Source organism: Oncorhynchus masou, chromosome 8 (assembly GCF_036934945.1).
Source record: "Oncorhynchus masou masou isolate Uvic2021 chromosome 8, UVic_Omas_1.1, whole genome shotgun sequence".
Classification (NCBI taxonomy): Eukaryota; Metazoa; Chordata; class Actinopteri; order Salmoniformes; family Salmonidae; genus Oncorhynchus; species Oncorhynchus masou.
Window position 1 is genome coordinate 28,043,174 of NC_088219.1, and position 27,626 is coordinate 28,070,799.

Consider the following 27,626-nt stretch of genomic DNA (forward strand, 5'->3'; position numbering starts at 1 on the left):
TTTAAAATAATTTATGGGTAACCTGTAAGTACCTTTTTTGCCAATTTTTACATAAAAATGGGGGAAAAAAGTTTTTTAGCAAATAACTTTTTGTCAAACAATAATTTTGATAAGACTGTCTGGGAGTGGTCTAAGGGGTGAGGCAAAACTGAAAATTAGATGTTATTTGGGGAGAGGTTTGGAACTCTTTGTTATTGGTTTATTAACTAATTTACCACATGGTGATGTCACCATGGTAAGCCGAAATTCCTGCCCATGCAAACCTGCTGATTAGAAGGTCCTGTGTAGATTATATTTTCAACCAGCAACTATAATGAAATAACACTGGTAAAAAAAAATCACACTTTAAGCATTAGTTTCATCACCTGTTGTACGATATGATACAAAAACAGGAAAACTACATTTGGACTGCACTGGGCCTTTAAGCCTTTTCACCATTCTATCATTAACCATACCACTAACCATATCTACCAATTTGACAACATCAATAGATTACATGGTGTCACTTTTCATGGGACTCATCTCACTATACAAAGTCAAACATATTATTTTTTAACATGCTAAAGTAAAACATAATTGTCTGTCATCTACAGTAGTCTTTCTGCACATACTCCAGACATAATCCTGTCCATTCCCATTGCTTCTGTGATGCCTCACCTTGATGTCCTCAGGTTTGGGGCTGGCCATGCCCTCTTCCACCTCCATCCGGTATTCCTGGAGCTGGGTGGAGGACAGGGGGCCCAAGGGGTGGTCGGAGCCCACCGAGGGGGCTGGGGGCTCCTGGCTGGGGGTGTCGCGGTATGTCATGATGGGGGAGAAGGCCGGGTGCTGCTCCAGGGAAGGGGGTGTGGGAAACATCCGCTGGAGGTCTGCTACTGCTGAATGGAGAGAGAGAGAGGGATGGGGGGAGGAGATGAGGGGTGGAGAGAGAGAGAGAGAGAGAGAGAGAGAGAGACAGTGTGATAATGTGAGAGAAGGAGTAGAAAAAACAGATGATGTTTCCCAGGTCACGCTAAACTCAGCTAAGTTAACATGCATAAGATAACAAGCAAACTGCGGATCACATATACATGTAAAGCTGGACTCACTTGAAGGATAGGGCACAGCCACCCTCCCTTCCCTCCGATCTTCACTTCCTGATACCAGGACCCTGGCTGTGTGCTGGTTGGGGCAAGCAGTCTATATATTATTATAAAACACAGATGTAAGTAGCCTTGGATAAAAGTGTTTGCTAAATAATATATATTATGTATTATTGTGATGTTGAGTGTATTACATTTTGTGTAAAGCGGGAATGAAAATGGAACAGATTTTAGACATGCAGTAATTCTTAGAATGTTTCTCACCCTAAGTTCCTCCTCATCCTCGTCGAAGATGTTCTCCAGGTCTGAGATGAGGACCACCAGATCAGTCTCCCTGGTTAGAGAAGGGTTTTGGGCTTTGGCCGCCGCATCATCGTCCTGCGGTGAGTCATCATCTAGAAACGCACAAACAAGACCATCAAAGACAACGCTCAGAACACACACTATGATCAATGTGTTGGAACATTTTTCATTTAGAATAGAATGTGTATATGGTGTCAACATTCAATTCCTCACCAGCTTTGGGAGCAGAGCTAAAGATGGACATGGCGTCTTTCCCATCAGGCAGTGCACCGTTGCTGATCTCCTCTCCCTGGAAGACAGACACACTTGATTTAATTTCTTCGCCCTTTTTAGCTTGGGTGTCAATCAACAAATGTAACTTTCACTGGTAACAAGAGCCTTACTTTGGGGCCTCTTTTGCTGGGGTCTCTGCCCTGGCCCTTCAGTCTCTTGGAGGTGGGGAAGCTGTACTCGATGTCTCCCTCCTTGAAGTCGTAGGGGTCATCCCCGGGGTCCCCAGGCTGATGCAGGAGACCCAGGGTCTGGATGTGGGCCCTAACACACTCCTCCGAGATCTTGAAGCGCTTCTGTGTCTGCATGAATAGTCTGGAAGGAAATAAGAAAGGAAACTTAGAGTGATCAAGTCTGTGCGTGTATGTGTGTGTGTCTTTGAATGAGTAATTAATGCACTGATCTCGCTCTCTCTCACCTCTTCAGTGCAACTCCCTCAGTGGCCTGCGTCTCTGTCTTTACTTCCACTCTGTCACTGGGGAGCTCTGGAGGCCTGAACTCAGCCTTATCAGCCCTGGGAGTCCTGAAGCCCCTCCACCAGCCTGCCCCAGCCTCCCTCTCCCTGGGCCCCAGAGGGGCTGCATACAGAGCCGTCTCACTGGGTTCCATCCCCCCCATCCCTGACGCCCCATCCGGACAGGGGGCCATGCCCACAGAGGTGTCCAGTACCTCAGGATCCTGTCCCCCCCGTGGATGGGGGCTGAGCGTGGGGGGTAATGGGGAGACAGGGGAGTGGAGCAGGGACTCTGGAGCTTTTCTGCCAGCGGAGAGGGGCTTGGGGTACTTGCAGCTGGGCATGGGATCCAGGGGAGGGTCCAGGCTGACTAGGCCGAGCTGGGACCCTCCAGATGAGTCTTGTTCCAGGCAGGCCTCCTGGCCCACAGAGAGGCGGTGGTGGAAGGGGGTCATGGCGGTGGCTCTCTTCGGCTGTTTGTCGGCTTTCTCGGGTTTGTCCGTGGCCTTGTGCTTGGGCAGGGAGGGAGGGGGGAGGGCCGGGCCAGAGGAGGGGGTGGAGTTGGCACCAGACGGAGGGTTGGCAGAGGAGGTGTTGGTCTGCTGCTGCTGTTTCTGCAGCTTTAACCTTCAGGAAGAGAAACCGGATCAGATGGCAGACAGAACTAGTGGCAGGTGAGGATGCTGTTTTTAAAACTTTCCGTATATTGTACACATTCAACCCGTATTGTACACGTTCAACATATCTGAATCATATCATATAAAAAATACCAACATTCAGAAGACAAATATATATATTTTCACCATGTTTACATTATTTCTACACAATCTATTTCAATATGCTTCACATAAGTAGTACTAGACTTTTGGTTAAAAGCAGTGAAATGCCTAAAAATGAAGCCCAGATGTCTAGCTGGCTGGTGCCATGCTGCCGTGTTAAACGGCTGGGGCACTACCCCCAGATGCCAACCCCCATGCCAACCTGGAGCAGCTGCATGGTGCCCTCTCCTCTGGGTCGGTGAAGTCCCAGGTGGGCACCCCATTTGGCGCCTCCTTTTTTGGCGTCACGCTACTGGGCCCACTGCATCTATGGGCACACAGAGAGGTGTGAGGGCGCCAGTCGTGTCACCGCACATCAGCAATAACAATCCCACAGCAGATGCCAGAAGATAAATAGTGCTTTGCCTGGATCTGGGCCTCGGTTAGCCAGCAGCCAATCTGGACACTCACTTGTGTTGCAGTTGGTTAAGATAACACTCCTTCCACGCCTGATGCACCACCTGATTGGTCAGTTTCTTCCCAGAATGCTTTGGGCTGTTGGTGACCCCCATGGCACTCTCCTGGGCAGGGAGGACGCTGGACACCGTTGTCACAAAGCCACTGTCCGCTGAAATAAAACAGATGACATTATTCAGTGGAGTTTGCTCCCTTGGGCAAGGCTGTGGGTGGATGTTTTAATAGTGCATAGCAGGAGTGTCACGCCTTGGTCTTAGTATTTTTGTGTTTTAGTTTATTTGTTGGTCAGGCCAGGGTGTGACATGGGTTTATGTTGTATTTCGTATTGGGGTTTTTGTTGGTATTGGGATTTGCGGCTGAGTAGGGGTGTTGCATAGGTTTGGCTGCCTGAGGCGGTTCTCAATCAGAGTCAGGTGATTCTCGTTGTCTCTGATTGGGAACCGTATTTAGGTAGCCTGGGTTTCACTTTGTATTTCGTGGGTGATTGTTCCTGTCTCTGTGTAGTTTCACCAGATAGGCTGTAATTAGGTTTCACGTTCCATTTGTTGGTTTTGTATTTGTATAGTTATTTCATGTGTCACTTTTTTCATTAAAGTCATGAGTAACCACCACGCTGCATTTCGGTCCGACTCTCTTTCTACAAACGAAGAACGTCGTTACAGAATCACCCACCACACACGGACCGAGTGGCGTGGGAACAGGCAGCTGGAGCAGCAAAGGGAGGACGTTATGGACAGCAGTGGCTTGGAGTATACAACGTGGGAAGAAATAGACAGGTGGGCGGCCGACCCAGAGAGAGTGCCGGAGCCCGCCTGGGATTCGCTGGAGCAGTGCGAAGAGGGCTATAGGAGAATGGAGTCGGAAAAAAAAGACACGGCGGCGCAGAGCGAAAAAAATTTCTTGGGGGGGGTGGGCTTTCAGGGAGTATGGCTACGCCAGGTAGGAGACCTGCGCAAGCTCCCTGTGCTTACCGGGGGCTAGAGAGACCGGGCAGGCACCGTGTTATGCAGTGGTGCACACGGTGTCCCCAGTGCGGGTGCATAGCCCGGTGTGGTATATTTCAGCTCCGCGTATCGGCCGGGCTAGATTGAGCGTCGAGCCAAATGCCATGAAGCCGGCTCTACGCATCTGGTCCCCAGTGCGTCTCCTTGGGCCGGCTTACATGGCACCAGCCTTGCGCTCGGTGTCTCCGGTTCGCCTACATAGCCCAGTGCGGGCTATTCCACCTCGCCGTGCTGGCAGGGCGACCGAGAGTATTCAACCAGGTAAGGTTGGGCAGGCTCGGTGCTCAAGAGCTCCAGTGCGCCTGCACGGTCCGGTCTATCCAGTACCACCTCCACACCCCAGCCCTCCGGTAGCAGCTCCCCGCACCAGGCTTCCTGTGCGTGTCTTCGGCCCAATACCACCAGTGCCAGCACCACGCATCAGGCCTACAGTGCCTCTCGCCTCTCCTGCGCTGTCGGAGTCTCCCGCCTGTTCAGCGTTTCTAGAGCCTTCCTCCTCTACAGCGCTGCCGGAGCCTCCTGCCTGTTCGGAGCAGCCTGAGCTGCCAGTCTGCATGGAGCAGCCAGAGCTGCCAGTCTGCATGGAGCAGCCAGAGCTGCCAGTCTGCATGGAGCAGCTAGAGCTGCCAGTCTGCATGGAGCAGCTAGAGCTGCCAGTCTGCATGGAGCAGCCAGAGCTGCCAGTCTGCATGGAGCAGCCAGAGCTGCCAGTCTGCATGGAGCAGCCAGAGCTGCCAGTCTGCATGGAGCAGCTAGTCTGCATGGAGCAGCTAGAGCTGCCAGTCTGCAAGGAGCTGCCAGTCTGCAAGGACCTGCCAGTCTGCATGGAGCAGCCAGAGCTGCCAGTCTGCATGGGGCAGCCAGAGCGGTCAGTCTGCTTGGAGAAGCCAGAGCTGCCAGTCTGCATGGAGCTGCCAGTCTGCATGGAGCTGCCAGTCTGCAAGGAGCTGCCAGTCTGCAAGGAGCTGCCAGTCTGCATGGAGCTGCCAGTCTGCATGGAGTTGCCAGTCTGCAAGGAGCTGCCAGTCTGCAAGGAGCTGCCAGTCTGCAAGGAGCTGCCAGTCTGCAAGGAGCTGCCAGTCGGCAAGGAGCTGCCAAAGCTGTTAGTCTGCATGGAACAGTCAGAGCTGTCAGTCTGCAAGAAGCCGCCAGAGCTGTCAATCTGCATGGAGCAGCCAGAGCCGCCAGTCAGCATGGAGCAGCCAGAGCCATCAGTCAGCATGAAGCAGCCAGAACCGTAAGTCTGCCAGGATCCGCCAGTCAGCCAGACTCTTCCAGATCTGCCAGTCAGCCAGACTCTTCCAGATCTGCCAGTCAGCCAGACCCTTCCAGATATGCCAGACAGCCAGACCCTTCCAGATCTGCCAGTCAGCCAGACTCTTCCAGATCTGCCAGTCAGCCAGACTCTTCCAAATCTGCCAGTCAGCCAGACTCTTCCAGATCTGCCAGTCAGCCAGACTCTTCCAGATCTGCCAGTCAGCCAGACTCTTCCAGATCTGCCAGTCAGCCAGACTCTTCCAGATCTGCCAGTCAGCCAGACTCTTCCAGATCTGCCAGTCAGCCAGACTCTTCCAGATCTGCCAGTCAGCCAGACTCTTCCAGATCTGCCAGTCTGCCAGACTCTTCCAGATCTGCCAGTCTGCCAGACTCTTCCAGATCTGCCAATCTGCCAGACTCTTCCAGATCTGCCAGACTTCCAGATCCGCCAGTCAGCCAGGATCTACCGGATTCAACTGCCTGGCTGGGCTTCATCTCAGTACTGGGCTTCCTCTCAGTGCTGGGCTTTCTCTCAGTCCCGGGCTGCCCCTCAGTCCCGAGCTGCCCCTCAGTCCCGAGCTGCCTCTCAGTCCCGAGCTGCCCCTCAGTCCCGAGCTGCCTCAGTCCCGAGCTGCCCCTCAGTCACGAGCTGCTCCTCAGTTCAGTGGGGTTCTGGGTGAGGACTATTAGGCCATGGTCGACGGCGAGGGTGGATCATCCCAGGACGCGAAGGGGAGAAACTATGACATTTATGGAGAGGGGTCCACGTCCCAAGCCGGAACCGCCACCATGGACAGACGCCCACCCGGACCCTCCCTATGGTTTTGAGGTGCGTCCGGGAGTCCGCACCTTAGGGGGGGGTTCTGTCACGCCTTGGTCTTAGTATTTTTGTGTTTTAGTTTATTTGTTGGTCAGGCCAGGGTGTGACATGGGTTTATGTTGTATTTCGTATTGGGGTTTTTGTTTTTATTGGGATTTGCGGCTGAGTAGGGGTGATGCATAGGTTTGGCTGCCTGAGGCGGTTCTCAATCAGAGGAGTCAGGTGATTCTCGTTGTCTCTGATTGGGAACCGTATTTAGGTAGCCTGGGTTTCACTTTGTATTTCGTGGGTGATTGTTCCTGTCTCTGTGTAGTTTCACCAGATAGGCTGTAATTAGGTTTCACGTTCCGTTTGTTGGTTTTGTATTTGTATAGTTATTTCATGTGTCACTTTTTTCATTAAAGTCATGAGTAACCACCACGCTGCATTTCGGTCCGAACTCTCTTTCTACAAACGAAGAACGTCGTTACAAGGAGACACTTTACTAGGACTCTTCAGCCATTGAAAAATTGTAATAAGACAATCAAGATTTACTCTGCAGCTATAGCGGTGTTTGTTTGTTTGTATCAGCTGTTTTATCTCCTAATTTGTAAGACTGTCATGAAGCAGACTTAATTGAATTTGGATTAGGATGCTGAGGATTCAGTTTCAGTGAGTTAGAAACCAATCTCATTTGTCTGAGGTCTTACATCTTCAGCAAAATATCTGCATGTGCAGCCCAATTCTCAAAGACTTTGTCCTAGATGAGGACTCCATAATACACACAGTAATCAATATAGTAACTTCTTCTGTGCATTATTTCATATGAAGCGTATGGATTGAGTAATGAGGACAATTTTATGGATTGTATTGCATTTAGAGTTTTAGAGAGCCTTTCTAATCGACCTGGCCGGGGTATCCTGGAAGGATATTGATCTCATCCCGTCAGTAGAGGATGCCTGGATATTTAAAAAAAAATGCCTTCCTAACCATCGTAAATAAACATGCCCCATTCAAGAAATTTAGAACCAGGAATAGATATAGCCCTTGGTTCTCCCCAGACCTGACTGCCCTTAACCAACACAAAAACATCCTATGGCGTTCTGCATTAGCATCGAACAGCCCCCGTGATATGCAGCTGTTCAGGGAAGCTAGAAACCATTATACACAGGCAGTTAGAAAAGCCAAGGCTAGCTTTTTCAAGCAGAAATTTGCTACCTGCAGCACTAACTCAAAAAAGTTCTGGGACACTGTAAAGTCCATGGAGAATAAGAACACCTCCTCCCAGCTGCCCACTGCACTGAAGATAGGAAACTGTCACCACTAATAAATCCACCATAATTGAGAGTTTCAATAAGCATTTTTCTACGGCTGGCCATGATTTCCACCTGGCTACTCCTACCCCGGTCAACAGCACTGCACCCCCAACAGCAACTCGCCCAAGCCTTCCCCATTTCTCCTTCTCCCAAATCCGTTCAGCTGATGTTCTGAAAGAGCTGCAAAATCTGGACCCTTACAAATCAGCCGGGCTAGACAATCTGGACCCTTTCTTTCTAAAATTATCTGCCGAAATTGTTGCCACCCCTATTACTAGCCTGTTCAACCACTCTTTTGTGTCGTCTGAGATTCCCAAAGATTGGAAAGCAGCTGCGGTCATCCCCCTCTTCAAAGGGGGGGACACTCTTGACCCAAACTGCTAAAAACCTATATCTATCCTACCATGCCTTTCTAAGGTCTTCGAAAGCCAAGTCAACAAACAGATTACCGACCATTTCGAATCTCACCATACCTTCTCTGCTATGCAATCTGGTTTCAGAGCTGGTCATGGGTGCACCTCAGCCACGCTCAAGGTCCTAAACTATATCTTAACCGCCATCGATAAGAAACATTACTGTGCAGCCGTGTTCATTAATCTGGCCAAGGCTTTCGATTCTGTCAATCACCACATCCTCATCGGCAGACTCGACAGCCTTGGTTTCTCAAATGATTGCCTCGTCTGGTTCACCAACTACTTCTCTGATAGAGTTCAGTGTGTCAAATCGGAGGGTCTGCTGTCCGGACCTCTGGCAGTCTCTATGGGGGTGCCACAGGGTTCAATTCTTGGACCGACTCTCTTCTCTGTATACATCAATGCTGGTGAGTCTCTGATCCACCTCTACGCAGACGACACCATTCTGTATACTTCTGGCCCTTCTTTGGACACTGTGTTAACAACCCTCCAGGCAAGCTTCAATGCCATAAAACTCTCATTCCGTGGCCTCCAATTGCTCTTAAATACAAGTAAAACTAAATGCATGCTCTTCAACCGATCGCTACCCGCACCTGCCCGCCTGTCCAACATCACTACTCTGGAAGGCTCTGACTTAGAATACGTGGACAACTACAAATACTTAGGTGTCTGGTTAGACTGTAAACTCTCCTTCCAGACCCATATCAAACATCTCCAATCCAAAGTTAAATCTAGAATTGGCTTCCTATTTCGCAACAAAGCATCCTTCACTCATGCTGCCAAACATACCCTTGTAAAACTGACCATCCTTCCAATCCTTGACTTTGGCAATGTCATTTACAAAATAGCCTCCAATACCCTACTCAACAAATTGGATGCAGTCTATCACAGTGCAATCCGTTTTGTCGCCAAAGCCCCATATACTACCCACCATTGCGACATGTACGCTCTCGTTGGCTGGCCCTCGCTTCATACTCGTCGCCAAACCCACTGGCTCCATGTCATCTACAAGACCCTGCTAGGTAAAGTCCCCCTTATCTCAGCTCGCTGGTCACCATAGCATCTCCCACCTGTAGCACACACTCCAGCAGGTATATCTCTCTAGTCACCCCCAAAACCAATTCTTTCTTTGGCCGCCTCTCCTTCCAGTTCTCTGCTGCCAATAACTGGAACGAACTACAAAAATCTCTGAAACTGGAAACACTTATCTCCCTCACTAGCTTTAAGCACCAACTGTCAGAGCAGCTCACAGATTACTGCACCTGTACATAGCCCACCTATATTTTAGCCCAACCAACTACCTCTTTCCCTACTGTATTTAATTTATTTATTTATTTTGCACCTCATTATTTTTATTTCTACTTTGCACATTCTTCCATTGCAAATCTACCATTCCAGTGTTTTACTTGCTATATTGTATTTACTTTGCCACCATGGTCTTTTTTTGCCTTTACCTCCCTTATCTCACCTCATTTGCTCACATCGTATATAGACTTGTTTATACTGTATTATTGACTGTATGTTTGTTTTACTCCATGTGTAACTCTGTGTCGTTGTATGTGTCGAACTGCTTTGCTTTATCCTGGCCAGGTTGCAATTGTAAATGAGAACTTGTTCTCAACTTGCCTACCTGGTTAAATAAAGGTGAAAAAAAAGAGAAAAAAAAGATTTGAGTCGTGGATTGCAGTATTGAGTTGTTTTGTTGAGTAAATAGCGCTGATTCAGAGATTATGTTATTCGTTCTGGGAATGCAATTATTTAGGGTGAATTTCTGGAGTTTTTGGTGGTGACGTGTGTGTGTGTGTGTGTGTGTGTGTGTGTGTGTGTGTGTGTGTGTGTGTGTGTGTGTGTGTGTGTGTGTGTGTGTGTGTGTGTGTGTGTGTGTGTGTGTGTGTGTGTGTGTGTGTGTGCTTGCGTGCGAATGTGTGCTTGCGTGCGAATGTGTGGGTGTTTGAGTATGTGCTCTATGTCTATTTAAGCATAATTGTGTACGGACATGAGCATGTGTGTACAGTATGTGTGAGAACCTGCATGTCATGGTGTGTGTGTGTGTGTGTGTGCGTGTGTCTGTGTGTGTGTTTCAGTACCTGAGCAGGGCTGTTCAGGTGAAGTGGGGGGTGTGAGGGGAATGCTGCAGTGAGATGGGTCTCTGCTGCCCCCCTGGGCTCCCGGTGCAGGTGGGGGCTCCTCCACAGGCAGGTCGCCTTGGGCAACCAGTACAAAGGCTGCTGGATAGATCATCCTCACACCACCTACAAGAAGACGAAAGAGGTGAGTTTAAATCCCTCCAAACACTCACATCTATACACGTCACATACTTTTCCCGTAGCCTATACACCCAGGGCTGCAGTGCATTAGCTTATCCTTGCATGGCCTACAGTTGCTGGCTGGTGCTGGGGCTTAAGGAGGTCTGATTTCAAGCAGTCCTAATCAATGATGAGGGGTCAGGCAGCCAGTCAATGGGTTGATTGAATGGTGCTGTGTGTCTGTCACTCCCTGGAGCTTCCTTGCAGTCTCCACTCCTTTACTCCCCTGGCTTCTCTTCTCCTTTCATTTTATCTCCTCTCCCCTTTCCTCCTCTCCCCTAGTCTTTCCTCCCCTCCTCTCCTCTAGTCTTTCCTCCTCTCCTCTCCCCTAGTCTTTCCTCCCCTCCAGTCTTTCCTCCCCTCCTATCCCCTAGTCTTTCCTCCTCTCCTCTCCCCTAGTCTTTCCTCCCCTCCTCTCCTCGAGTCTTTCCTCCCTTGCTATCCCCTAGTCTTTCCTCCCCTCCTATCCCCTAGTCTTTCCTCCCCTCCTCTCCACTAGTCTTTCCTCCCCTCCTCTCCACTAGTCTTTCCTCCCCTCCTCTCCACTAGTCTTTCCTCACCTCCTTCCCCTAGTCTTTCCCCCTCTTATCCCCTAGTCTTTTCTCCCCTCCTCTCCTCTAGTCTTTCCTCACCTCCTCTCCTCACCCCTAGTCTTTCCTCCCCTCCTATCCCCTAGTCGTTCCTCCCCTCCTATCCCCTAGTCTTTCCCCCTCCTATCCCCTAGTCTTTCCTCCCTTTCTCTCCTCTAGACTTTCCTCTCCTCCTATTCCCTAGTCTTTCATCCCCTCCTCTCCCCTAGTCTTCCCCCCTCCTCTCCACTAATCTTTCCTCCCCTCCTCTCCTCTAGTCTTTCCTCCCCTTCTATCCCCTAGTCTTTCCCCCTCCTATCCCCTAGTCTTTCCTCCCCTCCTCTCCTCTAGTCTTTCCTCCCCTCCTATCCCCTAGTCTTTCCTCCTCTCCTATCCCCTAGTCTTTCCTCACCTCTTCTGCTCTTTCTTCCCCTCCTCTCCCCTAGTCTTTCCTCCCCTCCTATCCCCTAGTCTTTCCCCCTCCTCTCCCCTAGTCTTTCCTCCCCTCCTCTCTCTAGTCTTTCCCCTCCTCCTCTCCCCTAGTCTTTCCTCCCCTCCTCTCCTCTCCTCTTTCTTCCCCTCCTCTCCCCTAGTCTTTCCTCCCCTCCTATCCCCTAGTCTTTCCTCCCCTCCTATCCCCTAGTCGTTCCCCCTCCTATCCCCTAGTCGTTCCTCCTCTCCTCTAGTCTTTCCTCCCCTCCTATCCCCTAGTCTTTCCTCCTCCCCTATCCTCTAGGCTTTCCTCCCCTCCTCTCCTCTTTCTTCCCCTCCTCTCCCCTAGTCTTTCCTCCCCTCCTATCCCCTAGTCTTTCCTTCCCTCCTCTCCCCTAGTCTTCCCCCCTCCTCTCCACTAATCTTTCCTCCCCTCCTCTCCTCTAGTCTTTCCTCCCCTTCTATCCCCTAGTCTTTCCCCCTCCTATCCCCTAGTCTTTCCTCCCCTCCTCTCCTCTAGTCTTTCCTCCTCTCCTCCCCTAGTCTTTCCTAGTCTTTCCTCCTCCCCCTCCTATCCCCTAGTCTTTCCTCCCTCCTAGTCTTTCCTCCTCTCCCCTATCCCTCCCCTCCTATCCCCTAGTCTTTCCCCTAGTCTTTCCTCCCCTCCTCTCCTCTTTCTTCCCCTCCTCTCCCCTAGTCTTTCCTCCCATCCTATCCCCTAGTCTTTCCTCCCCTCCTATCCCCTAGTCGTTCCCCCTCCTATCCCCTAGTCGTTCCTCCTCTCCTCTAGTCTTTCCTCCCCTCCTATCCCCTAGTCTTTCCTCCTCCCCTATCCCCTAGGCTTTCCTCCCCTCCTCTCCTCTTTCTTCCCCTCCTCTCCCCTAGTCTTTCCTCCCCTCCTATCCCCTAGTCTTTCCTCCCCTCCTCTCCACTAGTCTTTCCTCCCCTCCTATCCCCTAGTCTTTCCCCCTCCTCTCCCCTAGTCTTTCCTCCCCTCCTCTCCTCTTTCTTCCCCTCCTCTCCCCTAGTCTTTCCTCCCCTCCTATCCCCTAGTCTTTCCTCCCCTCCTATCCCCTAGTCTTTCCTCCCCTCCTCTCCTCTAGTAATTTCCTCCTCTCCTCTAGTATTTCCTCCTCTCCTCTCCTCGAGTCTTTCCTCCCCTCCTCTCCACTAGTCTTTCCTCCCCTCCTCTCCACTAGTCTTTCCTCCCCTCCTCTCCACTAGTCTTTCCTCCATTCCTCTCCTCTAGTCTTTCCTCCCCTCCTCTCCCCCAGTCTTTCCCCCTCATATCCTCTAGTCTTTCCTCCCCTCTTCTCCACTAGTCTTTCCTCCCCTCCTATCCCCTAGTCTTTCCTCCTCTCCTATCCCCTAGTCTTTCCTCCCCTCCTATCCCCTAGTCTTTCCTCCCCTCCTCTCCTCTAGTAATTTCCTCCCCTCCTCTCCTCTTGTCTTTCCTCCCCTCCTCTCCTATAGTCTTTCCTCCTCTCCTCTCCCCTAGCCTTTACTCCCCTCCTATCCCCTAGTCTTTACTCCCCTTCTATCCTCGAGTCTTTCCTCCCCTCCTCTCCACTAGTCTTTCCTCCCCTCCTCTCCACTAGTCTTTCCTCCCCTCCACTCCCCCAGTCTTTCCCCCTCATATCCTCTAGTCTTTCCTCCCCTCTTCTCCACTAGTCTTTCCTCCCCTCCTATCCCCTCGTCTTTCCTCCCCTCCTATCCCCTAGTCTTTCCTCCCTTCCTATCCCCTAGTCTTTCATCCCCTCCTATCCCCTAGTCTTTCCTACTCTCCTATCCCCTAGTCTTTCCTCCCCTCCCCAATAGTCTATCCCCCCTCCTATTCCCTAGTCTCCCCCTCTCCCTCCCCCAGTCTTTCCCCCTCATATCCTCTAGTATCCCTCCACTAGTCTTTCCTCCCCTCCTATCCCCTAGTCTTTCTTCCCCTCCTATCCCCTAGTATTTCCTCCCCTCCTATCTCCTAGTATTTCCTCCCGTCCTCTCCCCTAGTCTTTCCTCCCCTCCTCTCCACTAGTCTTTCCTCCCCTCCTCTCCACTAGTCTTTCCCTCCTCTCCTCTAGTCCTCTCCTCTAGTCTTTCCTCCCCTCCTATCCCTTAGTCTTTCATCCCCTCCTTCCCCTAGTCTTTCCCCCTCCTATCCCCTAGTCTTTCCCCCTCCTATCCTCTAGTCTTTCCTCCCCTCCCCTCTCCTCCTAGTCTCCTCCTCCTCCCCCTCCTCTCCCCTAGTCTTTCCCTCCCCTCCTCTCCCCTAGTCTCTCCTCCCCTCCTCTCTCCTCTCTCCTCCCCCTCCCTCTCCCTCCCTCCTCTCCCCTTCTAGTCTCTCCTCCCCTCCTCTCCTCTAGTCTTTCCTCCTATCCCCTAGTCTTTCCTCCCCTCCTATCCCCTAGTATTTCCTCCCCTCCTCTTCCCTAGTCTTTCTCCCCCCCAGTAGTCTTTCCTCCCCCTCCTCTCCCCCTAGTCTTTCCTCCCCTCCTCTCCCCTAGTCTTTCCTCCCCTCCTCTCCCTTAGTCTTTCCTCCCCCTTAGTCTTTCCTCCCCCTTAGTCTTTCCTCCCCCTTAGTCTTTCCTCCCCCTTAGTCCCTCCCTCCTCCCCCTAGTCTTTCCTCCCCTCCTCTCCCCTAGTCTTTCCTCCCCCCTAGTCTTTCCTCCCCTCCTCTCCCCTAGTCTTTCCTCCCCCCTAGTCTTTCCTCCCCTCCTCTCCCCTAGTCTTTCCTCCCCCCTAGTCTTTCCTCCCCTCCTCTCCCCTAGTCTTTCCTCCCCTCCTCTCCCCTAGTCTTTCCTCCCCTCCTCTCCCCTAGTCTTTACTCCTTACCTCAATGCACCTTGAGAGACAACACTCGTCCCTTAAGAACTCTGGATCCACCACTTGTTAACCACCTTCAGTACTATTTATCCTCATACAGACAATGGCTAATCGAAGCTGAGACTAAAATCGCTGTTGTTTCCTGTTGTTCCCTCTTTTGGTCTGATAACGATAGTACATTTCAGTAACACAATAAAAATACTCTTGACCAATAGCCTATTCTCACCTATAGCATATTGTTCATATACAGTGTCTATAGAAACACCAAAGTGTGTCCATTCAGTTACAAGCAAAGGTGGCAAGAGTTTTTTGAGTGTCACCGTACTTACCTACGATGACCTCAACGGCCACATGGCTGTGTGGGTCATATGGCCGGTCAGTGCCCTCCCTCTCGGCGCCCATGCCCCCCGTTCCTGCACCCCCTTCTCTGTGGCGCTGAAGCACCATGGGGTAGAAGTAGCTCCACTCCTCCATCAGTTTTCTTACAGCTGGGTCACTCATCTTATAGGCTTGGCCAGTCAGGGAGCCCGCCAGACCGTACGGACTCAGGATCACTGCACAGGTAACAGGTGGAAGGATGGCCAGACAGACAGAGTCAGATAGATGGACTACAGAGGTACAGTATATCAGAACGGACCATTGTCATGTTGGATTTCAGAGATTTGACTACACATAGTTATAACAGTGATGTTCAGGCTAAAACAGAGGCAGCTAAAGACATCCAGTGGTCGGTGGGCTCCTATGTCTCTCTGTCCTCCCTGAGTATTTCACCTTGTACAGGGGCTGAGGAGATCTGGGCCAGGCGGGTGTGGTCGTCAGTGATGTGGTAGGCAGGCTGGTGCTGGGCGACTTCTACGCTGGTGCACACGTTACTCTCCCCATGCAGGAAGAAGGTGAAGGAGCACGACAGGTGCTCACTGTAGGGACAGAGAACACACAAAGACAACATCAGTCATAGTCCTACAGCAGAGTACCCTGTTTGGAGCTGTCAAGTACAATCAAGTAGCATGGCAAAGTTGTTGGCCAGAGATCTTGGCCAGAGATTTCTGGAAATACTTTCCAATATGTTGCTGTTATAGCATGTAGTTACTTGATAACTAGGGTAACTGAAATACACGGAAACTACAAATTAGTCAAATGTGACTTACAGATTTCTACATAGAGTAAGTAAGGGAAAAAAATGTATAATTTGTCTTTTAAAAACCTTGGCTTTTCATAAAGCATATAGGCTTATTTTCATCTTCCAACCTATAGGTCCTTATTGTGGGGATAAATCCTCATTTCCCTATGATTGATTGTAGTAATGTTTATGTATGGCCTCTACTCTTTGCAACACTTCCTGGATTTATCACAGTGGTCTTTCCTTTATCACACATGTGTAATAGCTAACACATTACTGCAATCTACTGTTTATCTGAGGATGGGCTGGACATCATTAACCACGAGATTGCTCCATTAATGTACTTAAAAAAATGTTTTTATCTATAAACCCCATCGCCTGGCTAGCCATATTTATACATCAGCAGTAAATAAACCCAGCATGTAACCTCCATGTGATTACCCTGCTGCCTAGTGCCTATGCAATATCTCTGTAACCCGAGGAAACTGGCCTATGTTAGAGCCGTGATGGATCATCAATTCAACACACAGTCCAATACCAAAGCCACACATCTGGAATATAATGTTTCGGAATAGAATTAAGGACAATATCTCAGGGAGCCAGAAGGTACTGTATCTTGTTACAGTAATGTTATTCACTGTTGATGTGACCTGAAGATGGCGCTGAGCGATTGGGGAGAGAGGCCAGTTTCTCTCCTACATAAACATACCTCACGCTCACCAAGAAAAACATAGCGTCATAACAGCAGGCGGTTCCAGCACTGCTATCCAGACTCGCACACACTGAAGCACACACACACACACACACATACACACACACACCACATACACACTTCCTGATTTCCCCGTTGCTGCATCAGGCCAATAAACTCCCACTGGCCTCTGTTCTATAGAACTACACCTCCAATCTCAATCCTTTCAGTCTCTACAGCCCTCCTCCACCCGCTCACTGAACGCCATATGAAGAGCTATTTATAGCTGTGAGGGGCGCCTTTGGGGGACAGTCTGTAGTCAAGAGTTCAGCCAGCCCACCAACACACACACACACACACACAGTCGGTTTGGGCCTAGCCTTGGCCCTACTGTATGAAAAGCATGCTTTGTTGTCTGATGCTGCCTCCCTATGGTGACCGTGCATCACTGACCAGTGTGAACTCATCCATAAGAGTGGGCAACAGCTCACAGGCGTTTGGGATGTAGTCATGTACAGAAGACTGCAGTGTGAGCACAATACTTCCCCTACTGTAGGGAACAGTATAATGTAGTATGTGCACAATACTTCCCCTACTGTAGGGAACAGTATAATGTAGTATGGGCACAATACTTCCCCTACTGTAGGGAACAGTATAATGTAGTATGGGAACAATACCTCCCCTACTGTAGGGAACAGTATAATGTAGTATGGGCACAATACCTCCCCTACTGTAGGGAACAGTATAATGTAGTATAGGCACAATACTTCCCCTACAGTAGGGAACAGTATAATGTAGTATGGGCACAATACTTCCCCTACTGTAGGGAACAGTATAATGTAGTATGGGCACAATACTTCCCCTACTGTAGGGAACAGTATAATGTAGTATGGGCACAATGCTTCCCCTACTGTAGGGAACAGTATAATGTAGTATGGGAACAATACCTCCCCTACTGTAGGGAACAGTATAATGTAGTATGGGCACAATACCTCCCCTACTGTAGGGAACAGTATAATGTAGTATAGGCACAATACTTCCCCTACAGTAGGGAACAGTATAATGTAGTATGGGCACAATACTTCCCCTACTGTAGGGAACAGTATAATGTAGTATGGGCACAATACTTCCCCTACTGTAGGGAACAGTATAATGTAGTATGGGCACAATGCTTCCCCTACTGTAGGGAACAGTATAATGTAGTATGGGCACAATGCTTCCCCTACTGTAGGGAACAGTATAATGTAGTATGGGCACAATACTTCCCCTACTGTAGGGAACAGTATAATGTAGTATGGGCACAATACTTCCCCTACTGTAGGGAACAGTATAATGTAGTATGGGCACAATACCTCCCCTACTGTAGGGAACAGTATAATGTAGTATGGGCACAATACTTCCCCTACTGTAGGGAACAGTATAATGTAGTATGGGCACAATACTTCCCCTACTGTAGGGAACAGTATAATGTAGTATGGGCACAATGCTTCCCCTACTGTAGGGAACAGTATAATGTAGTATGGGCACAATACCTCCCCTACTGTAGGGAACAGTATAATGTAGTATGGGCACAATACTTCCCCTACTGTAGGGAACAGTATAATGTAGTATGGGCACAATACTTCCCCTACTGTAGGGAACAGTATAATGTAGTATGGGCACAATACTTCCCCTACTGTAGGGAACAGTATAATGTAGTATGGGCACAATGCTTCCCCTACTGTAGGGAACAGTATAATGTAGTATGGGCACAATACTTCCCCTACTGTAGGGAACAGTATAATGTAGTATGGGCACAATACTTCCCCTACTGTAGGGAACAGTATAATGTAGTATGGGCACAATACTTCCCCTACTGTAGGGAACAGTATAATGTAGTATGGGCACAATACTTCCCCTACTGTAGGGAACAGTATAATGTAGTATGGGCACAATGCTTCCCCTACTGTAGGGAACAGGATAATGTAGTATGGGCACAATGCTTCCCCTACTGTAGGGAACAGTATAATGTAGTATGGGCACAATGCTTCCCCTACTGTAGGGAACAGTATAATGTAGTATGGGCACAATACTTCCCCTACTGTAGGGAACAGTATAATGTAGTATGGGCACAATGCTTTCCCTACTGTAGGGAACAGTATAATGTAGTATGGGCACAATGCTTCCCCTACTGTAGGGAACAGTATAATGTTGTATGGGCACAATGCTTCCCCTACTGTAGGAACAGTATAATGTAGTACAGGCACAATTTCCCCTACTGTAGGGAACAGTATAATGGCCCTCACGGGCACACACCCCTACTGTAGGGAACAGTATAATGTAGTATGGGCACAATACTTCCCCTACTGTAGGGAACAGTATAATGTAGTATGGGAACAATGTAGTATGGGAACAATACTTCCCCTACTGTAGGGAACAGTATAATGTAGTATGGGAACAATACTGTCCCTACTGCAGGGAACAGTATAATGTAGTATGGGAACAATACTTCCCCTACTGTAGGGAACAGTATAATGTAGTATGGGAACAATACTTCCCCTACTGCAGGGAACAGTATAATGTAGTATGGGAACAATACTTCCCCTACTGTAGGATACTTCCCCTACTGTAGGGAACAGTATAATGCAGTATGGGAACAATACCTTCCCTACTGTAGGGAATGTACGAATGTAAGAATGAATGAATGACAGTAAGAATGTTTGGTGGATTTGCTAAACTTCTTCTAAATTGTCACCTCTAGTTTTCATATATTTCACATATTCTATTTTCTTAGTGGCCAAATGAAAAATACTTCAGACAAAATAGACACTTTTTTTATTGTTTAAACACTTTATCAACCAATCATAAATACAATCTACATCTTTGTCATTTAGCACACACTGAGTGCATACATTTTTGGGCTTTTTCGTACTGGTTCCCGTGGGAATCAAACCCTTGCATTGCAAGTGCCATGCTTTACCAACTGAGACACACGGGACTCTAAACTATAAACTCTATAACTTTGACAATTGTCCTCTCATACACTTTCTATCACCTCTGAAGTGTCTCCAATTCCACTGCCTCTACACACCGTTAATACGTCTGTGTCAGCAGCTCCCACAACTTCCTCTTCACGTTGGTCATTTTCTTTACTCAACAGTCAACCCCCCGGTTTATACTCAAAAGGACATTAGTCCTTTCCATGACCCTTTCTCCTGACCACAGCCAGAGCAGGAGATCAAGGGAAATCTCCATGAAAAATGTTCAGAACAAAATATCACCGCCCAGCTAACTAGCTGGCTTCTCTCCTCCATCCTCGTCTATATTGAGGAAGTGAAACATCCAGCAGTCAGAACACTGGCTGAGTCTTTTCATATTTCAACAGCGTGGCAGCGGGACGTGAGCTGAAAGTCTACAACCCAGACAGACTGGCTAACAGAGCTTGGTAAATCTACTGCTGCACATACAGCTGTTACACTGTATCAAATACTTCCACAACATGGGGCATGATAACAATAATGACAATACATGTAATCACAACAATCATAAGATAATGCTTTGCTCCATTTCAAGCAACAATCCGGACCGACAAGATCAAAATGGCACTTGACTGACCACGAGAGCAGCTACACAACTAGAGGATCTTATAACCGTGAGATTGATGCAGCCTGTCCTTTCTAAAGGAATTTTCCTGCAGAGTAAGCATGTGTGTGTCAGTGTGTGTGTAGACACTGGGTTCCCTGCCTGTTTCCTAGGGGGTGCTTGTGCAGTACCGTGTGCCATACGATGCTCTAGTGGCAGGCAGGCAGGAAGGCAGGCTTGGTGGAGATGTGCTTTGTACTGTATAAGCCGGGTATTAATAAATGATGGTGAAGCCTAGCCCCGGGGCTGACAGGACTGGAGGTAGAGAGAGGGGAGAGGGAGTGAAAGCAGCAAGGAGAGAAAGAGAGCGCTAGAGAGAGGAGAGAACAGGTGAGCGATTGAGAAAAAGAGGAGAGAGCGAGAGAAGGAGAGAAAGAGGAGAGGGGGAGGTGAATAATTCAACGCCACACACTCTCAGATTCCGCTGCACTTAAAGCTGAGATCACAGCCAGGTTTAATGGCTTGGTAGTGAGCACAATTAATGCTTTTATGCTCAAAGCAATCAGACACTGCAGAGCAGGATAGGACCCATACACAGCCACTTCATCTGGGTTGTTCCACGAAATGAGTGCCTTTTGAGTACCTTTGATATTTTAAGTAGAAATTGTGCACCAATATTGATTTTTAAAAGCCTCTTAAATTAAATGAATTTAATTTTAATATAGAACACATGTAGAATGAAATCAATCTGATGTTCTATAGAAATAAAACTAAACTGCCAAAATTTCTGCACCATCTGTGACTTCTAGGAAGATTTTAACCCACTTGACCCCAAGATTTCTCCTCCTTTTCACCATCATTGTAAAGCCCTTGCTTTGAGAAAGTCATCTGTGAAGATGATCTATTTCATGTGATTCACATACGTCTGTCACTCTTTTTAAGGTCAACCCTGTTACGTGAACTGAACTCTCGTTTTAATATGGGGAACCTATTTATTTTTTTGAAAAAAATGTAAAAAGAAACATTGAACATCTAGTAGTAATGTCTAGTGTAAAAGCAGCTGAGCTGGTTCTACTCTTTTTGTCCATTTCTAGTGTTTTGTGGTGGAACATTGAGTGGGCTGAGCATAACACTGTTACCCATGGATTACATTCAATTACCACACCCTGTTGCACAAAACAAGCTTCCATTCCCCCTTGTTGCAAGGGGATTCATATTTACAGTGAAATGTTTGCTTACGAGCCCTTCCTAACAACGCAGAGTTAAAGTCTAAACCCGTTATATTCGGCGCAGATGGCAAATTTCATTTGATTTAAGATGAACTCGTCATCCCTGTCCCTAGCACTTACTAGGCACGTATTGATTATTTTTTTACCTCTTGAGATGGGAAAACATGTTTTTATGAAGTTGAACATGTGCTCTTTATGATAGAATGTTAAAATTAGGTTACACTTCTCAAAAGGCACCGAATTGGTGGAATGACCCATATACTGTACTGTGTGTGTGTGCATGTGTGTGTATGTGCATGTGTGTGCGCCAACATATATTTGTCTTAGCTGAAAGCCCTACATATCAGTGGTTGTTTGAACACATGTACGTTAGATTCAATGCACACACAGAGCATGACTTTGTTCAGTACAAGAGCCACTGATGATGTCTACGAGGTGACAACATGTGTTCCTGTGACATTGGCACCACACTGAGCAGCCTGCCACACAACACGGACTAGCACCACTGGGGGGGTCTGAACAATGGCAAGTAAATGCATCAGAGAGCACTGTGTTCATCTCAATAGCAATCCATGCTCTTGCTGATGTTTAATGTAAACTACTGGCTTTGAGAGTGGGAACCTCTGAGAGAGAAAGAGAGAGAGAAAGAGAGAGAGAAAGAGAGAGAGAATCATATAGGGGAGAGTAATGAGATTGTGTTCTGGCTAGATTTCATTATCCACACTAGTGTGCATATTAAGCACACCTTGGGCATTTATACTGACTGGCGAAATGTGAATCTCCAGCCGATGAGCCCCACTAATCGGTTCCACCACTTCACTGACCTGACTTTGGCTCTCTGCGCCACCGCGGAATCTCAATTGTGAATTATGTTAATCTGTCTGGGTGATGATGAATGTTACTAGACGACCGGGCCGCTCCAATCTGCTCTGACCTCTTTACAGATTAACAGAACGACGCTGGTGCTCGTAACCTGACAATGACCAATAGGAAGGCCCTCTGTCTCCCATCCCTTCCCAACGCCTCTCATATTAACCAGGAAATCAGAAGAATGCAGCCACCCAGCCTTCTGCATTATTCATTAGCTGTCTGGTGGGTGGCCTTAGCCTGTGTTGCTGCTAGCTAGCACAATGTTAGCGCTTAAACACACAGAGAGCCATTTATATGGCTGCTGCTGTCCAATGAGGTGACTCCTGGTTCAAGGACACATTAGTTGTACATGTCATGTACATACACAGTACACACACCGGTGTCCTTTTGAATTATAAAAAAAACACCACACTTTTAGCCTGGTTGCCATCTCTGTTCAGCTAGCTATTACATTACATCTCTGTTCAGCTAGCTATTAAATTACATATCTGTTCCGCTAGCTATTACATTACATATCTGTTCAGCTAGCTATTACATTACATATCTGTTCAGCTTGCTATTAAATTACATATCTGTTCAGCTAGCTATTACATTACATCTCTGTTCAGCAAGCTATTACATCGCTGTTCAGCTAGCTATTACATTACATCTCTGTTCAGCAAGCTATTACATTACATCTCTGTTCAGCAAGCTATTACATTACAGCTCTGTTCAGCAAGCTATTACATTACATTACGGACCACCATTTTATTACGTTTGCAATTGCAACAAATAATCTGCTCAGACCCCAACCAAGGAACATCAAAAGTCGTGCTATAAATTCACAGACAACACAAAGATTCCTTGATGTCCTTCCAGATTCCCTCTGTCTACCCAATGACGCCAGAGAACAAAAATCAGTTAACCACCTAACTGAGGAACTCAATTTAACCTTGCGCAATACCCTAGATGCAGTTGCACCCAAACTGGAAGTCTTTCGTCTAGCTTGGAAAGACAGTACCGTGCAGTACCGAAGAGCCCTTACTGCTGCTCGATCATCCTATTTTTCTAACTTAATTGAGGAAAATAAGAACAATCCGAAATTCCTTTTTGATACTGTCGCAAAGCTAACTAAAAAGCAGCATTCCCCAAGAGAGGATGACTTTCACTTTAGCAGTGATAAATTCATGAACTTCTTTGAGGAAAAAATTATGATTATTAGAAAGCAAATTACAGACTCCTCTTTAAATCTGCGTATTCCTTCAAAGCTCAGTTGTCCTGAGTCTGCACAACTCTGCCAGGACCTAGGATCAAGAGAGACGCTCAAGTGTTTTAGTACTATATCTCTTGACACAATGATGAAAATAATCATGGCCTCTAAAACCTTCAAGCTGCATGCTGTACCCTATTCCAACTAAACAACTGAAAGAGCTGCTTCCTGTGCTTGGCCCTCCTATGTTGAACATAATAAACAACTCTCTATCCACCGGATGTGTACCAAACTCACTAAAAGTGGCAGTAATAAAGCCTCTCTTGAAAAAGCCAAACCTTGACCCAGAAAATATAAAAAACTATCGGCCTATATCGAATCTTCCATTCCTCTCAAAAATCTTAGAAAAGGCTGTTGCGCAGCAACTCACTGCCTTCCTGAAGACAAACAATGTATACGAAATGCTTCAGTCTGGTTTTAGACCCCATCATAGCACTGAGACGGCACTTGTGAAGGTGGTAAATGACATTTAATTGGCATCGGACCGAGGCTCTGCATCTGTCCTCGTGCTCCTAGACCTTAGTGCTGCTTTTGATACCATCGATCACCACATTCTTTTGGAGAGATTGGAAACCCAAATTAGTCTACATGGACAAGTTCTGGCCTGGTTTAGATCTTATCTGTCGGAAAGATATCAGTTTTGTCTCTGTGAATGGTTTGTCCTCTGACAAATCAACTGTAAATTTCGGTGTTCCTCAAGGTTCCATTTTAGGATCACTATTGTTTTCACTATATATTTTACCTCTTGGGGATGTTATTCGAAAACATAATGTTAACTTTCACTGCTATGCGGATGACACACAGCTGTACATTTCAATGAAACATGGTGAAGCCCCAAAATTGCCCTTGCTAGAAGCATGTGTTTCAGACATAAGGAAGTGGATGGCTGCAAACTTTCTACTTTTAAACTCGGACAAAACAGAGATGCTTGTTCTAGGTCCCAAGAAACAAAAATATCTTCTGTTGAATCTGACAATTAATCTTAATGGTTGTACAGTCGTCTCAAATAAAACTGTGAAGGACCTCGGCGTTACTCTGGACCCTGATCTCTCTTTTGAAGAACATATCAAGACCATTTCAAGGACAGCTTTTTTCCATCTACGTAACATTGCAAAAATCAGAAACTTTCTGTCCAAAAATGATGCAGAAAAATTAATCCATGCTTTTGTCACTTCTAGGTTAGACTACTGCAATGCTCTACTTTCCGGCTACCCGGATAAAGCACTAAATAAACTTCAGTTAGTGCTAAATACGGCTGCTAGAATCCTGACTAGAACCAAAAAATTTGATCATATTACTCCAGTGCTAGCCTCCCTACACTGGCTTCCTGTCAAAGCAAGGGCTGATTTCAAGGTTTTACTGCTAACCTACAAAGCATTACATGGGCTTGCTCCTACCTATCTCTCTGATTTGGTCCTGCCGTACATACCTACACGTACGCTACGGTCACAAGACGCAGGCCTCCTAATTGTCCCTAGAATTTCTAAGCAAACAGCTGGAGGCAGGGCTTTCTCCTATAGAGCTCCATTTTTATGGAATGGTCTGCCTACCCATGTCAGAGACGCAAACTCGGTCTCAACCTTTAAGTCTTTACTGAAGACTCATCTCTTCAGTGGGTCATATGATTGAGTGTAGTCTGGCCCAGGAGTGGGAAGGTGAACGGAAAGGCTCTGGAGCAACGAACCACCCTTGCTGTCTCTGCCTGGCCGGTTCCACTCTTTCCACTGGGATTCTCTGCCTCTAACCCTATTACAGGGGCTGAGTCACTGGCTTACTGGGGCTCTCTCATGCCGTCCCTGGAAGGGGTGCGTCACCTGAGTGGGTTGATTCACTGATGTGGTCATCCTGTCTGGGTTGGCGCACCCCCTTGGGTTGTGCCATGGCGGAGATCTTTGCGGGCTATACTCAGCTTTGTCTCAGGATGGTAAGTTGGTGGTTGAAGATATCCCTCTAGTGGTGTGGGGGCTGTGCTTTGGCAAAGTGGGTGGGGTTATATCCTTCCTGCTTGGCCCTGTCCGGGGGTGTCCTCGGATGGGGCCACAGTGTCTCCTGACCCCTCCTGTCTCAGCCTCCAGTATTTATGCTGCAGTAGTTTATGTGTCGGGGGGCTGGGGTCAGTTTGTTATATCTGGAGTACTTCTCCTGTCCAATTCGGTGTCCTGTGTGAATCTAAGTGTGCGTTCTCTAATTCTCTCCTTCTCTCTCTCGGAGGACCTGAGCCCTAGGACCATGCCCCAGGACTACCTGACATGATGACTCCTTGCTGTCCCCAGTCCACCTGGCCATGCTGCTGCTCCAGTTTCAACTGACCTGAGCCCTAGGACCATGCCCCAGGACTACCTGACATGATGACTCCTTGCTGTCCCCAGTCCACCTGGCCGTGCTGCTGCTCCAGTTTCAACTGTTCTGCCTTATTATTATTCGACCATGCTGGTCATTTATGAACATTTGAACATCTTGGCCATGTTCTGTTATAATCTCTACCCGGCACAGCCAGAAGAGGACTGGCCACCCCACATAGCCTGGTTCCTCTCTAGGTTTCTTCCTAGGTTTTGGCCTTTCTAGGGAGTTTTTCCTAACCACCGTGCTTCTACACCTGCATTGCTTGCTGTTTGGGGTTTTAGGCTGGGTTTCTGTACAGCACTTTGAGATATCAGCTGATGTACGAAGGGCTATATAAATAAATTTGATTTGATTCGATTACATCTCTGTTCAGCAAGCTATTACATTACAGCGCTGTTCAGCAAGCTATTACATTACATCTCTGTTCAGCTAGCTATTACATTACATCTCTGTTCAGCTTGCTATTACATTCCACTCCTTGCCACTCTTGTCATCTGACAAATGACAGACCATCACACATTGATCAATGGAAATAACGCTCAGTACTATTTTATTTGAGTGTTTTTAGTGGTCTGGGCTTTAGATAGACAGCTTGCGACCTGGAATAACAGATATTATCATATGCTGCATTTAATATATTACAGGAACCCGGGGCTTAAGGAACGTCTCTGTCGATGGTAAATAGCCTACAGTCAAGCGAGACAGAATTTGGAGAGCTATGAAACAAGGATGCGGTGGCTGCTGTGCTGGTGTGATATATAATCTGTATTTCTATTGATCCTCTCTCTCTGCTCAGTGACTGAGGTGTTTACTGACGCTGTAAGAATCACCGAGGATAAAGGAAATGTTTCCCTCTGCTTTTTGTCACTCAATAAACGGGCCTATTCAATGATTGATAGTGTGGTGGAGAGGGAGATGGGGTGGTGGGCAGCTAGGGGCCATATCATGGGACAACGAGGGCGCGATACGGGAAAAGAATACTGACAATTATTGTCCACATTTTGCATGTAAGAATTTCCACCAGACTTTCTGCTCGAAATGAAACAACTCTGACCCCAACCCTGACGGTGTCAAAAACAAGTCTAGCATTATCACAGGTCACATCGTCTGGTATTGTTCCATTCCCCCAGTAGATTTGTTGTTCAGCTGAACAGTAGTATGTCTGTGAGTCATCATGATGCATTAAGTCACTAAGTGGTAAATTGACGAGGCATTACTCTGACATGATCCTCTTTGAGAAACAAATCAGTGTGTGTTTTCTATGCTGCACTCATCCCATCCTTTACAATGCTTATGTAAACCACAAGGAATTAACCTGATCACATACAAATGAAGAGAAATAAAGAGAAAATTCTGATGCCATTAATAGAATTCCTAAGCAGCGGTATGCAACATGCTGGTTGGTGAATCACTGGCAGAAAAAGGCATAGTGTGTCCTCTGCTTCTTTCTCTCTATGCTCTTCAGTCATCTTCCACTTGAAAGGGGGCTAAGCTGAGCAGTATCCCACGAAGAGAGCCCGGCGCTTAAATAGGAGGGAAACTTCTTGTGACGCGACTGATCCACACTACTCTACAACCTACACGTAGAAAAAAAGGTTCCAAATGGGTTCTTCTGCTGGTCCCATAGGATAACCATTTTTGGTTCTAGGTACAACCATTTTTGGTTCCAGGTAGAACCCTTTTGGGTCCCATGTAGAGCACTCTGTGGAAATGGTTCTACATAGAACTCAAACATCTTCTACTTGGAATCAAAAAAGGTTCTTCAAAGGGTTGTCATATGGCAGTGGTCACCAACCAGTTGATTGCGATTGACTGTTCGATCTCCGAGGCATTCGTAGTCGTTCACCAAACATTTCTGTAAAAAACAACAACGATAAAGCCTAGCATTCCTATTTGTTTCAGCAGCCCTAGCACCACAAAGCAGCCCTAGCATTACTATTTGTTTCAGCAGCCCTAGCACCACAAAGCAGCCCAAGCATTCCTACTTGATTCAGCAGCCCTAGCACCACAAAGCAGCCCTAGCATTCCTACTTCCTTCAGCAGCCCCAGCACCACAAAGCAGCCCTAGCATTCCTACTTGATTCAGCAGCCCTAGCACCACAAAGCAGCCCTAGCATTCCTACTTGATTCAGCAGCCCTAGCACCACAAAGCAGCCCTAGCATTACTACTTGATTAAGCAGCCCTAGCACCACAAAGCAGCCCGAGCATTCCTACTTGATTCAGCAGCCCTAGCACCACAAATCAGCCCTAGCATTCCTACTTGATTCAGCTGCCCTAGCACCACAAAGTCAGTGTACCCGTTTCGAAC

General features: G+C 47.7%; 1 protein-coding gene across 1 annotated transcript in view; it reads right to left on the bottom strand.

Moving 5' to 3' along the window:
- LOC135544474 (mediator of RNA polymerase II transcription subunit 13-like) overlaps positions 1 to 27,626 on the bottom strand; it is a 117,200-nt gene that overhangs the window by 14,922 nt on the left and 74,652 nt on the right. Inside the window, 11 exon segments of the mRNA XM_064972113.1 lie at positions 658 to 878; positions 1,089 to 1,161; positions 1,347 to 1,477; positions 1,599 to 1,674; positions 1,769 to 1,970; positions 2,074 to 2,736; positions 3,091 to 3,195; positions 3,339 to 3,495; positions 10,221 to 10,385; positions 14,584 to 14,808; positions 15,026 to 15,171. Of these exon segments, the coding sequence (XP_064828185.1) occupies positions 658 to 878; positions 1,089 to 1,161; positions 1,347 to 1,477; positions 1,599 to 1,674; positions 1,769 to 1,970; positions 2,074 to 2,736; positions 3,091 to 3,195; positions 3,339 to 3,495; positions 10,221 to 10,385; positions 14,584 to 14,808; positions 15,026 to 15,171 (2,164 nt within the window).